General features: G+C 38.0%; 1 protein-coding gene across 1 annotated transcript in view; it reads right to left on the reverse strand.

The window, feature by feature from the left end:
* Positions 1 to 13349, reverse strand: part of CPE (carboxypeptidase E) — a 116308-nt gene that overhangs the window by 20655 nt on the left and 82304 nt on the right. The window contains exons 3-5 of the mRNA XM_043566027.1: positions 11935 to 12102; positions 2317 to 2434; positions 653 to 835 (exon numbers count right to left, since the gene is read on the reverse strand). Coding sequence (XP_043421962.1) covers positions 653 to 835; positions 2317 to 2434; positions 11935 to 12102 — 469 coding nt within the window. The remainder of the gene's footprint in view (positions 1 to 652; positions 836 to 2316; positions 2435 to 11934; positions 12103 to 13349) is intronic.

Raw genomic sequence — 13349 nt, forward strand, 5'->3', positions numbered from 1 at the left:
GGAAGGAAGGAAGGAAGGAAGGAAGGAAAACCACAGCTCTAAAGTCCATGTGGGGCAAAGGGACTCAGGAGTGCTCCCCTGGTTGCCTAGAAGATGCTTTGTCCAGCATCCGAGCTGCATGTGGGCTTTTCCCTTTTCAGACCCCATAAAAGGTGAAGAGTTTCATGACATAATAGTGCTTATATAGCAGTGAAGATAAAACTAATATTACACATCAAACAGTCCCCATTATCCCATCATCTAAAAGAAAAAAAAAAAAGGTATCTAGACCAAGATATGCTAAAAGCCAAAGCCTGCCCTCCAAAAAATACATTTGCCTACAGTAAAAGCTTAACTAACATGTAATAAGGAAGCTAACTTATTCCCTAGGGCCAGAATTTCAAAAGTAGGATAGTTAATAATATTCAGTTTATATTTTCCCAGCATGTGTCTTTAGTTCATTTCTTCTATGTCTTCAATTAGCATCTTGATCTTTAAAAATCAACAAAAACAAACCTGTACACAACAACCATTCATGCAGAAAGCTAATTTTAATGAACTATAGGGTTAGCCTATTTCTTCATGTTTGAGGAGGACTGAAAAATCTCTAAAGTGAAATGGTAATTATAAAGAATTCACTATCACATGATCAAAAAGCGAAACGGAAACTCACCACCAGGTACACTATACCAAGCAGCACCATTGGTTGTTCCATCTATGAAGCTGCTGTCATCGTCATTCTTGCGACACGGTGGCCGATTGGGGTCAGACATGGGTGGGTTAAAAGCAGAATACGCTCGAGCCAAGCTTTGGAAAATGGCATCATCTGGGCAGGAGCTATATTCATGAGCACTACCTAGTAAATAAACCCACAGATTAAAGAAATTAACACAGACCAAGGAGCACTCCTTGTTTTCTGAAGAGTGATTCAATGTTGTTTCTTGCTGATGTATTTCTTTAGCTACATTACTATGGGAAAGGAGTCAAGGTTTAAGTGCTCAAAAGCTACACTGAGCTTTTAAGTTCTGTAACATTCCGTTCCATGCAACAATGTAGAAATTGGGTAGAATGCACATTCTATTTATGAATTGAAAGCTTCAGGAGAAAAGGTGATAAACTTGTGGTGAACTAGACCTGAGAAAACAGTAAGATTTCCATTGCTAAAATTTTTAATTTAAAAAATGTACCTGTACCAACCTCACAGCCACCGTGAGCCACTCTCACACATATTTTTAGTATTTGAGTTTAAATGTTTTAAAAAATCTCCTGTGTGTAATATGTAAATAAATAATATATATTTTGATACACTATATTCTTCTTCATATGTTATACAATATGCTAGGCTTTTAAATTTCCCAGCTATTGACAAACTAAGAAATCTCTAAATTTTAATGATGTTTCAGCAGAGACTTTTCCTCAAAGCTCAGAGTTTCCAATATCTAAAATTATTATCAGTGGGGCGCCTGGGTGGCTCAGTGGGTTAAGCGCCTGACTTTGGCTCAGGTCATGATCTCGCGGTCTGTGAGTTCGAGCCCCACGTCGGGCTCTGTGCTGACTGCTCAGAGCCTGGAGCCTGTTTCAGATTCTGTGTCTCCCTCTCTCTCTAACCCTCTCCCATTCATGATCTGTCTCTCTCTGTCTCAAAAATAAATAAACGTTAAAATTTTTTTTAAAAAAAATAAAAAATAAAAAAATAAAATTATTATCCTGTGCTTACAAAAAGCAATTCTCCAAAGGCCCTCAGAATCCATCCAAAGCAGGAAATTTCTTGGAGCAAAAAAAAAAATAATAATAATAAGTTGAAAATAACTCTCTGGCTAAAGCTTGCTGTGCCTGAAATTTAACTAAAACTAGTTAGAGAAAGTCAAAGTACCACTCCCCACGCCCGCGCCCGACACCATCATTCCAAATGTGAAAGTGTGAGTGTATGTTAAAACACGTAGAGATCCACATGGGCCCTCATCAACTTCCGAAAAGACTGCTTCCACTTTTAAGCCATCTTGTCCACACACCTATATACCTCCCATTATCTCTCCATTCTTCCAGGGTTCAAGAATGACCCAAGTTCATAATGTCTGTTTTCTCTCTTTCTCCTGCATTCTGTCAAGATCACATTCCTCTTCAACTAAGCTTATGAAAAACTTACAGTCCTTTGCTGCCAAATATACATACCCGTGCCACATGAAATAAGGGATGTTCCTATTAAACGTATGTGTTTCTATAGGCAAAATCACTTAAGGACCAGTTCCTTAAAAGGATATTATAGAAATCATTCTATAAATCCTCATAAGGTAAGTGTAAACCTTGAACCATTAAAGAAACAAGAAAAACACTTACCACTCCGCGTCTCATCATATGGGTAATTGGCCACGAGGTCTCCTCCGTGGAGATTGGCAGAGAGCACGAAAGGAATATCCATAATCCAATGAATGACTGCCTTGGTCTCAGGAGCAAGCTGTATTCAAGATTAGAGATTAAAAGGATTATAAATTTGATTATCATTGGGGGGATCGCTTGACAGGAAAGGCACAGAAAAGAAAAACAACAAGAACAACAATCATTGAAAGCTGGGCATAGGCCATATTTCAAGCACTTTGTGGCTGTTTTCATAAAAATAAAAAAGATTCCAGTAAGAACAGTCTTTCCATCTCTATATTCCCACTTATAATAAAAAAATATATTGCAATAGTGTTTAAGTTTCCTTAGAAGTTTTACTTTTGTGAGCTGCCAGCTTCTTTCTCTTTGAAACTTGAAAACCATCGTGCAAATCACTTTCAAATTCTGGGGCGTCTCCATCTGATCTTTGTTAATAATAGCTAAGAGTAAGAAAATGAAAAAAGAAAATAGTTGGACTGAAGAACTAGGTTCTTTCCCTATGGTGATTAAACTCTAGAAATATATGGGAGATTTTATTTCTTTTATTATTAATAATTATTATTTATTATTTTCTTTTATTACTTACTATTTTTCCAATTCCCTCTACTTCTAACACTGTCCGTGTAAAAAATATTAAACTGGGTCTCTTTCAAAACTCACTGTAAAACACCACTTTACTTTAAGAAAACCATCTTAAACAAAGGCAAAAGTTTCAGAAATTCATGTTGTCTTTTAACGACTCACAGCCCTTCATATCTTGGTAATAAAAGAGCGAAGAAATTTATAGCAAAGAATTAATCTGGAGCCAGAAGCTTGATCTTTCATGTGATGAGTTTTTAATACTAACTAGGAAGACTCTCAAACTCCCAAGTACCTCATTGATTTAAAAAAAGAGAAATATTTTCCTGGAGATGTGATCTGTACTGTTCCTTAGGACAGAAAATCTAACAGCATCAGTAGGGTTTGATGGTTACAGTAAGATCTTGTATTTCTATAGCTCTGTTCAGTGAGTTCTGTTCAATGAGCAATGTGTGAATGAGCATCACACATCCCCATTGGATACACAGACATTCATCCCCCTTTCACAGGGAAGAATCTAGGGGTTGAGTATGTCAATAATACATCCAAGTTCACACAAATGAGGATTCAGTCTATGAAACTATAAAGCCCATGTTACTGTCAGTATGTCAACTTTTTTAATGTATCAAAAGTATCTTATTTTCCACGTAGGCAACTTACAATTTGTGAAAAAGTGTGATTTAGAATAGGGTGATGTTTTTATTATTTGTTTAATGGCTTATCTCATTCTCCCTATAAAAATTGTTTATTGTAGTGGTGCCTGGGTGGCTTAGTAGATTAAGCGTCTGACTCCGCCTTTCGGCTCAGGTCATGACCTCACAGTTCTTGACATGGAGCCCCATGTCAGGCTTTGCACTCAGTGCGGAGCCTGCGTGGGATCCTTTCTCTCCCTTTCTCTCTCTCTCTCTCTCTCTCAAAATAAAATAACCTTTAAAAAATGTTTATTATAGGGGCGCCTGGGTGGCGCAGTCGGTTAAGCGTCCGACTTCAGCCAGGTCACGATCTCGTGGTCCGTGAGTTCGAGCCCCGCGTCGGGCTCTGGGCTGATGGCTCAGAGCCTGGAGCCTGTTTCCGATTCTGTGTCTCCCTCTCTCTCTGCCCCTCCCCGTTCATGCTCTGTCTCTCTCTGTCCCAAAAATAAGTAAACGTTGAAAAAAAAAATGTTTATTATAGAAAATGTAAAGGAGACAAACACAAAGAAAGAAGATTATTTTACTCATAATTTTACCTTCTAAGGATACCCATTGCTAACATTTACATATATCTTTCTCAGTCTTTTTCCAAACACTTATATATTTTCTAAACGTGATAATTGATGTATCATTTCACATGTGACCTTTTTTATTTGACAACAGGTAACAAATACTTTTTCATGTCATTGAATAGCCTTCTAAATTATTGTGGTAATGTCTGAGTAGTATATAATGTATAGATGTATCATTCTTTTTTTTTTAATTTTTTTTTAATGTTTATTTATTTTTGAGACAGAGAGAGACAGAGCATGAACGGGGGAAGGTCAGAGAGAGAGGGAGACACAGAATCGGAAGCAGGCTCCAGGCTCTGAGCTGTCAGCACAGAGCCCGACGCGGGGCTTGAACTCACGGACCGTGAGATCATGACCTGAGCTGAAGTCGGATGCTCAACCGACTGAGCCACCCAGGCGCCCCTAGATGTATCATTCTTAAACATGAATAAAATAATGGCTAATACTTACTAAATACTTTCTGTGTGACACATTGAAGTCTCGCATCCGTCCTATGAAATAGGGACTATATGTACTCCCATTTTACAGATGAGCATATTGAGACACAGAGAAGTTAGGCAATAGCATGAGCCAGTCAGTTGTAAGTGGCAGGGCCTGGACTCAAGCCCAGTCAGTCTGGCTCCAGACCAATGCACCAGCACTGACAATCTCCAATTGGTGGGAGGTTTTGGGGAGAAAGGGAGCATTTTGGTCTGAGGGTACAAACTTTCAGTTATAAGATAAACAAGTTCTGGGGATCTAATGCATAGCATGGTGACTTAATAATACTATATCGTATACTTGAAAATTGCTGTAAGAGTAGATTATAAGCTGTTCTCACCACAAAAGAAAACTAAGGCATCTATGTGAGGGGATGGTTATGTTAATTACCTTGATTGTGATAATCATTTCACAATGTATACATATATCGAATCATCACGTTGTACACCTTGCATCTATACAATTTTTGTCAATTACATTTCAACAAAGCTAGGGGATAGGATCTATAATAATTGGGTACTGAGTTGTTCACTATAAAAGAAAATTCTATGAACATGCTTGTAGTTACTCCTTGTGCAGATCTATACTTTGCTTAAGGAAATTTCCCTAAAAATTGAATGATCAAACCGAAAGCTAAGCACATTTTTTAAATTTTAAACACGCATTCTAAATTGCTTGTCTGTAAAATACAGCAATAGTATATTAAACCTGCTATTTCTCATCACTCTTACCAACATAGGATATGTGTGTGTGTTTTAATCTGTCACTTTGATACATGACAAATTAGAATTTTTTTTAAATATGCCTCTTTAATTAACAACACTAGAACCATTTTTATATGTTTAGTCACCATTCATGTTTATTCTTTGGTGACACTTTTATACATGGCTTAACTGATTTTTCTATTGAAATGCTGATCTTTTTTTATTAATTTTCAATAGTTTTTTACTCAGTAAAAACATGACCATCTATATTATAGACATTTTCTAAGTTTGTCATTTGTCTTTCAAGTTTATTTCTTTCAAATTTAATAATGATAATAATTAAAATACAAAATATTAAGGTATTTATGTTGTCAAATCTACTGATCTTTTCTTTATGGTCTCTTCCTTTGTTTTTTTATTTTATTCATTCACTCAAAAGCTATTAAGTGGTCACTATGTGCCAGTTTTTCTATATAAGGCATTTAGAAGCTCTATCCCCCTCTAAAAATCATATATTTACCAAAGTTTTCCTTTATGAGGTTCATGTTTAGATAGATAGATAGATGATAGATAGATAGATAGATAGATAGATAGATAGATAGATACATTTTATGTTGATTTATGCTGATATTTGTGAGATGGATTTGTCTCAATTTCATATATGGAATTTATCCTTTCTTTCCACAATGATCTGAAACATTCCCTTACCATATACTAAATTCTTACACATACTTAAATTTGTTTCTGGAATTCAAATTAATTTGTTAAATCCAGTTTAAATTTTGATTTAAATCAACCTTAAAAGAACATATATGGATCACTTAAAAAAATCTTTAACCCAAAAAATGCATATGCTTTTCGTTGTGATGAATTTATGGTTTATTAGGCTCGACTGTTCAAAAAATGGCAATAGTGTCATATGATATGAGTGTAACACATTCTTTTAGGATGTTCTGCTTAAAGTTTTCATTATACTATTGAATTTCTTGTCAATCCCCTTCCGTGTTCAACCTTTTCATTCCTCCTATTCACTCAAACCCAGTAACTGGTACTGACAATTGTTTCAATGAGTTGAGAAGAGACAGAAATCTCTGAAGACTTTAGGAAGGAGGTGTAACTCCACTATGCCTCGGGGGAAAATAAGGCAGGATTTGGACAGGGGGAAAAGGGAGTGGTAAAAATAAGAAAGGAGGAGAGCACACTTGGAGGAAGTAGGCAAGCACCCCCTGGTGCAAAGGACTGGTTTGAGTGGGAGGTCAGGAGGCAAAGCCATACAGTGACAGACTCTACTGTTGTGTTTATTATTCGCCTGAGAGGGTTCAAGACAGCGTGCATGTATGCTTCCATACATTCACAGATTGATACATGCATACAAAATAATTCTGGGGCGCTTGGGTGGCTCAGTCGGTTAAGCGTCGGACTTCGGCTCAGACAGGTCACGAGATCTCGTGGTTCGGGAGTTCCAGCCCTGCGTTGGGCTCTGTGCTGACAGCTCAGAGCCTGGAGCCTGCCTTGGATTCTGTGCCTCCCTCTCTCTCTGCCCTTACCCCCCTTGTGTTTGTTCTCTCTCTCTCTCTCTCTCTCTCTCTCTCTCAAAAATAAACATTAAAAAAATTAAAAGATAATAATAATCCTGAAGGATACATGCCAAAATGTGAATGGCGGTCATGTAAGACTATAGGGTAAAGGGTTATTTTTCTTCTCGTTTATATTTACTTTATCTTTTTGTTCATAATAACATATTAATTTTGTAATAAAAAACATTTTTAAGAACCGCTTTTGAAATAAATTTTAGAGTCCTGAATACACAAAGTCATATTCGGCCATTAGGTTTGACCTACTGCTAATTCTTATATATACACTGTTGCTAATAGACGTGTTACCAGTAACACGTGAGTAAATTAAGTGAGTAAATTGAGTAAATTCCACAATTTGACAAATTAAACTCAGTTTGTCTTTGGCTATTAATAGAATGCTTTAGGCTGTCTAAATGATGAGATCCTCTTTGTACTGTAATTATGTCTTTAAGTAATCCATAGAGAAACTTCTGGAACACCTTCAAGATTAAGCCCCAACAGAAGCTAGAATCAATTATGACCCATCTTTAAAATTTCCATTTAAGAACTGTAAATAGAACTCAAATGTTATGTTCTATAATTAGATGGCTTTGGCTTTTAAAATATATTAAAGCTGTATTTATTTCCTTTTCTTCACAACTCTAGCCACTAAAGACAAGTATAAATTTAATAAAATTGTTTGATTTAATCCACTCTGCTTTCAAACAATCCAGGCCAAGGCTCATGTACTAAACCCAGATAACAGTGGTGGTGACCAGGCCAAAGAGCTCAAGAACAGATGAGAAAAGACAGGAGCAAGAGAGAACTTTTTTCAGAGGCTCAGAAGAACAAGGAAACAGCTGGAGCACTTGGTAAAAATGTAGATTCCTCTTCATCACCCATTTCCCCAGGACACACACGCCAGACTTCCTGAATCAGCATTCATAAAAATCTGCATGTTGGGGGGAGGGGGGGGGCACCTGGGTGGCTCAATAGGCTAAGCATCGACTTTTGATTTCAGCTCTCTGGTCAAGATCTCACGGTTCGTGGTTTCCAGCGGTGTTGGGCTCCACACTGAGAGCCTGCTTGGAATTCTCTCTCTCTCTCTCTCTCTCTCTCTCTGCCCTTCCCCTGCTCTCTGTCTCTTTTTCTCTCAAAATAAACAAATAAAAACTTTTTTTTAATCTGCATTTTTAACCCCTAATTCCTACAAATCTGGACATTTAAAAACCATTATAAGGACAGATGGGCAGTTGCCAGAGGCAGTGTTGGGGGATGGGGAGGGAAATGGGTGAAGGTGGTCAAAAGGTATAAACTTCCAGTTATAAAATAAGTCATGGAGATATAATGTACAACAGGGTGACAATATTAATAAGACTGTACTCTATATTTGAGGTTTCTAAGAGAATAGATCTTAAATGTTCTAGCACAAGAAAAAACTGTATGTATGGTGACTAATGGTTAACTGATTTATTGTGGTTATTTCACAATATATGCAAACACCAAATCATTATGCTGCACATTTGAAACTAATGTTCTGTTATATGTCAACTGTATCTCCATAAAAATAAATAAATAAACATAGAAACTACTATAAGGGATATAGAAGCTGAGAAGGAGAAGTCAGAAAAGGGGAAATGTGTAACAATATTAAGTAAATGCCTACTATATGTCTCCTACCAGGCACAGTCTAAACACTGTCTCAGTCTTAATGACAGAGATGGAACAAGACAAGATGAGCCAGACATGAGCAATATCATCCCAGGATTATTAGGCAGGTTTACTGAAGATTTAGTCTAATGTAAACACACCTTGCTTCTGTTCCAGAAAAGACACCAAATTTTTAATTTTTATGTATTTCTCTTTAATTTACCTTTTTTTTAATCTTTTTTTTTCTTTCAACTTTTTTTTTGGGGGGGGGGACAGAGAGAGACAGAGCATGAACGGGGGAGGGGCAGAGAGAGAGGGAGACACAGAATCGGAAACAGGCTCCAGGCTCTGAGCCATCAGCCCAGAGCCCGACGCGGGGCTCGAACTCACGAACCGCGAGATCGTGACCTGGCTGAAGTCGGACGCTTAACTGACTGCGCCACCCAGGCGCCCCTTTAATTTACCTTTACCCAGAAAAAGTATTGGCATTGAGATTGTTTCAATGAAAGCTCTAATTTTTTTTTAAAGTATCATGAAGATACACCTTTTAAGTAAGTATTGCTTAAGCTAGAAATAAGAAAATATCCAATACAGAGATTATGCAAATATTACACAAGCTCTATTGGGGAAGAAGAAGGTAGTGCTGACAGAAAATAATGGCATTGCACAAAGGCTGCCAATCAAATGTCCTGTCAACATGAACTTATTTCATAGATTCTTCTTTGCGAGGTGACAGGAATTGCTTTTCTCATTTCTCAGATTTGGTGAAGACAGCACAGGCAGGTTAATGCAAGCAATGGGTAAAGTCTGTAGGCTAATATCAGCATTGGGCTCCCACAACAGTTTTTCATTTCTTACTCCCTCACAGCATATCACACAGGACTGCCCTCTTTTCACCTCTGCTGACCCCACCCACTCCCCTGCCTTTCCAGCTCTCCCTTCATCCAGGAAAGATGCATGGGGACTGAGAAAATGCAACTGTATCTGTGAATCAGAAGCAGGAATGTTTAAGTCACCCACTCACCAGGTTCTACTAGAATCCTCAGCCCCTGCCAGCCCTTTTCTGAGACCAGTTTCCACTTGTAGGCATAGCCCAAGTTTCTGGAATGAATCCTAAATATAGGCAGGAGAGTTTTAAGAACTTTACACCAAGAATCCAGGACCCTCCTTATCTCCTGGATCCTCTCTCTGGTGCCCCAACCACATGATGAATGCTTGCCTGAAACCCCAGCTGTGGATTTTCAGATATTGTGATTTGCTTGCCAAGCTCGATTGCATTCATTCATAACAGATTTCCAGCCTGCTATGTCAGACTCAAATATAAACTATAATTCTTGCAACCAAAAGGCTGAAATCTAGAATTAAAAGGCAAAATAGTTATAGAAGTAATTATAACAAACACAAAGCTCTATATAATTGTAAGCACCACACTGAAGTATTTGTAAAGAACATCAAGGAAGCTTAACAGGATCTGTCTGGAAGAGCTGAAGAAGGCTTCACAGAGGAGATGACATGGAAAAGAAAGGAGAGAGCATGCCAGACAGTTGGAACAACACATAAATAGGCATAAAATAATCAGAAAAGGGGGATGCCTAGGTGGCTCAGTCAGTTGAGTGTCTGACTTCGGCTCAGGTCATGATCTCACAGTTTGTGTGTTTGAGCCCTGCGTTGGGCTGGCTACTGTCAGTGCAGAGCCCGCTTCAGATCCTCTGTCCCCGCCCCCCCCCCCGCCCCTCCTCCACTCACTCGGTCTCTCACACATATATAAATGTTAAAAAAATCATTAGAAAATGGTGTGCTTAGGGAGCAAAAAAGGAGTCGGTGGACTAGGTATATGGACTATGAGAGCCCAATTAAGGAACGGGTCGGCCAGCAGCTGCCGGACCCCAAGGGACACTTGAGCAGCCTTGGCATTATAATAAAATGGAGAAATCATACTTTCCACATTCTCACTGAGGAAAGGTACAAGAAGTAGTTGGTGAGCCAAAGCAGAATGGCCTAGAAAAATCGAAGAGGAACTGAAAGCTGCCAACAGTGGTTCTCCACCTTTTCTCCACTATGGGCTCTATCTCTCTCCAGGTAACTGAAAACAACGTTCAAACAATATTGGTTTGAAGGAGCATCGAAGCTTAGTGGAGATGTCAATGCATCCATCTCACTCTGACGTACATGACACAGAGCACTGAGAAAGTATGCTGAAATAATAATAGCAGTTCTGGGTCCTGACTTCAAGTACTTTATATCTATTAACTCGTTCAATCCTTATAACCATCCTATGGGGTAGACATTATCATCTCCATATCAGATGAAGAAGCAGAAGCATATAGTGGTTAAATAACTTTCCAAAACTCATGCAGCAGATATGGAGCCAGGGCGGCCAAGGTGGCTGCTTCCACAGTCTCCATGCCAAGCCATCACACAATTCTGACATACTGAGTTTTTACTTTATCCTCTGGACAGTGGACAGCTGGCAAGGCTTTATAAGCAATGGGGCAGTAATCTGTGTATGAAGATCACTCTGGAGGAATCTGAGAAGATTGAACAGAATTGGGAGAGGCTGAAACCCAACGCAAGAATAGGGGACTACTGTATTCATCAGAGCAGGAGACAGTGGGGGCCTGAACCAAAAAGTGGAATGAATTTGCAGAGTAGAGGAAACTGAAGAAGTGTTATGGCCCTCAAATCACTGGGATCCAACTGATTGCTGGTGGGTGGTAACAGTGATGAGAAAATCAAGGCTTTGATGATAGGGTAAATGAGAAAACACTGTTTTCTTATGGAAAATGTTTCTTTTTGAGGCCCTGGGCGTCGCCAGATAAAGGGACTCAGTGAGTAAGTAAAATAGAGAAAGAGAACTCCACAGGAGATCGGGAGTTGCAGAGATGGGTCTGCAGGGAAAGAGATAAGGGTAGCAGATTGCACCCTGAAGGCCAGCACTTAGCCAAGGTAGAGGAAGCAGGGAAAGAAGCTGAGCAGTAATTGGAAAGGCAGTAGAAGGGGCATGAGAGTGGAGTTGTGCAAAGCAAAGAAGGAGAAAGTTCTGGAAAAAGAGAAAAAGATCAACAATGTGAAATGCTCTGATGTGCTGATAAAGCACCTCTGAAAGGCCGTGAAGACTTTTTAAGACACCCCCAACTGGGTTTTTCCTTCATGTCCCCACCCCACTTCTTATTCCCCTGACCCCCTGCCCAATTCCATGGTCTCCAGCCTTGACTTTCCAGGCACTGGCTAATTACCCCATACAAGCTTTAGTATTACTCTTAAGTCCTCCATTATGTTGAAGATATTAGAACACATTTCCTTAGGCTAGAGGACAGAACCCAGGGAAACCACACATATTCTCTACCTTCGTGTTTTGATCCACAATCTTCTTCAGATTTTTCAACAGATGATTATTTGGACCACCTTCTTTCTCATTCACATAAACTATCCTATCCAGGTCTGGAAAGTTCCGGTTCAGATCTATTCCCTGGGCATTGCTTCGACCCACAAACCAGTCCTTGAGCTCACCAGGCTGAAAAAGATCAAGGGGAGAAATAATAAGTTATTTAGTACCATTGTTACTATCTAATTAAGGTTTTCATTAATGATTTTTAAAATAATTTATTAAGATTAATTATTTCAGCAATGTCCTCTCAAAGCTGCATTTTCACTCTCTTACTGACAAACATATGAAGGTATCAGGTTTAAAGTACTTGTTATGCTCATTTCAAAAATATTTTCAATGAATAATATTTTAAATAATAATATTTTAAATGTAATAATAATTACATTTAAAAGATATGTATCATCAAACTGCAAAAAATATCTGTATGTATTAGTAATAGATGATACCTTTCACAGCATGCCAATCTAGGGGCACCTGGGTGGCTCAGTCGGTTAAGCATCTGACTTCAGCTCAGGTCATGATCTCAAGATTCCAGGGTTCAAGCCCCACATCGGGCTGACAACTCAGGGCCTGGAGCCTTTGGATTCTGTGTCTCCCTCTCTCTTTGCTCCTCCCCCACTCATGCTCTGTCTCTCTCTCTCTGTCTCTGTCTCTCTCTCAAAAAAACACTTAAAAAAATTTTATTAAACGAATCATGCCAGTCTAGATTTGGGTTTAAGTAAAATATTCATTGGCTTTGTAAATCACAGCAATCAATCTTTTAAGTATTCAAAAGAAATTACTAAAGATCGGAGGTTTTAAATGAGTTTAACATAAATTATTTACATATTTGTAATATACCTCCCTCTTACAGTCTTCATGAACAACTTCATAGAGCTCTGTAAGTTGAAAAATTTCTGTTCAATTTTAAGCCCTTTATTCCAGTAATGGCATAATCTGGAAATTTAATGAATTTCCAAGACATTTAGCTATATTCCATAATGCGTATTTCTTGTTTTACTATTAAATTATACATAATCTATGATATAGAGCTAATTCCCATATTCTTGAGATTATATAAGCCCAGATAACTTAGACTCTAAGGAATAAAAATCTAAAATGGAAAATAAAAATGATAATCTTTTTGTCCTTCTGTCTTACAATTCTTAATATAAATAATTATATTTATAATTATTAATTATAATAAATAATATTACAGTTCTTAAGATAGTAAATAATTTAATTCTCTATGTTATTAGAATTTTCCTTTTATCACTTTAGAAATTGTATCGATGTCATTTACAGAAATTCACTGTCTGGGTTTCTTACAATGTCAAACCGACAGATCACTGGACCTTTCATTTTTAGGGTACAAATCAACTTTCTACCTGGAG

The sequence above is a fragment of the Prionailurus bengalensis genome, chromosome B1, assembly GCF_016509475.1.
Source record: "Prionailurus bengalensis isolate Pbe53 chromosome B1, Fcat_Pben_1.1_paternal_pri, whole genome shotgun sequence".
Lineage (NCBI taxonomy): Eukaryota > Metazoa > Chordata > Mammalia > Carnivora > Felidae > Prionailurus > Prionailurus bengalensis.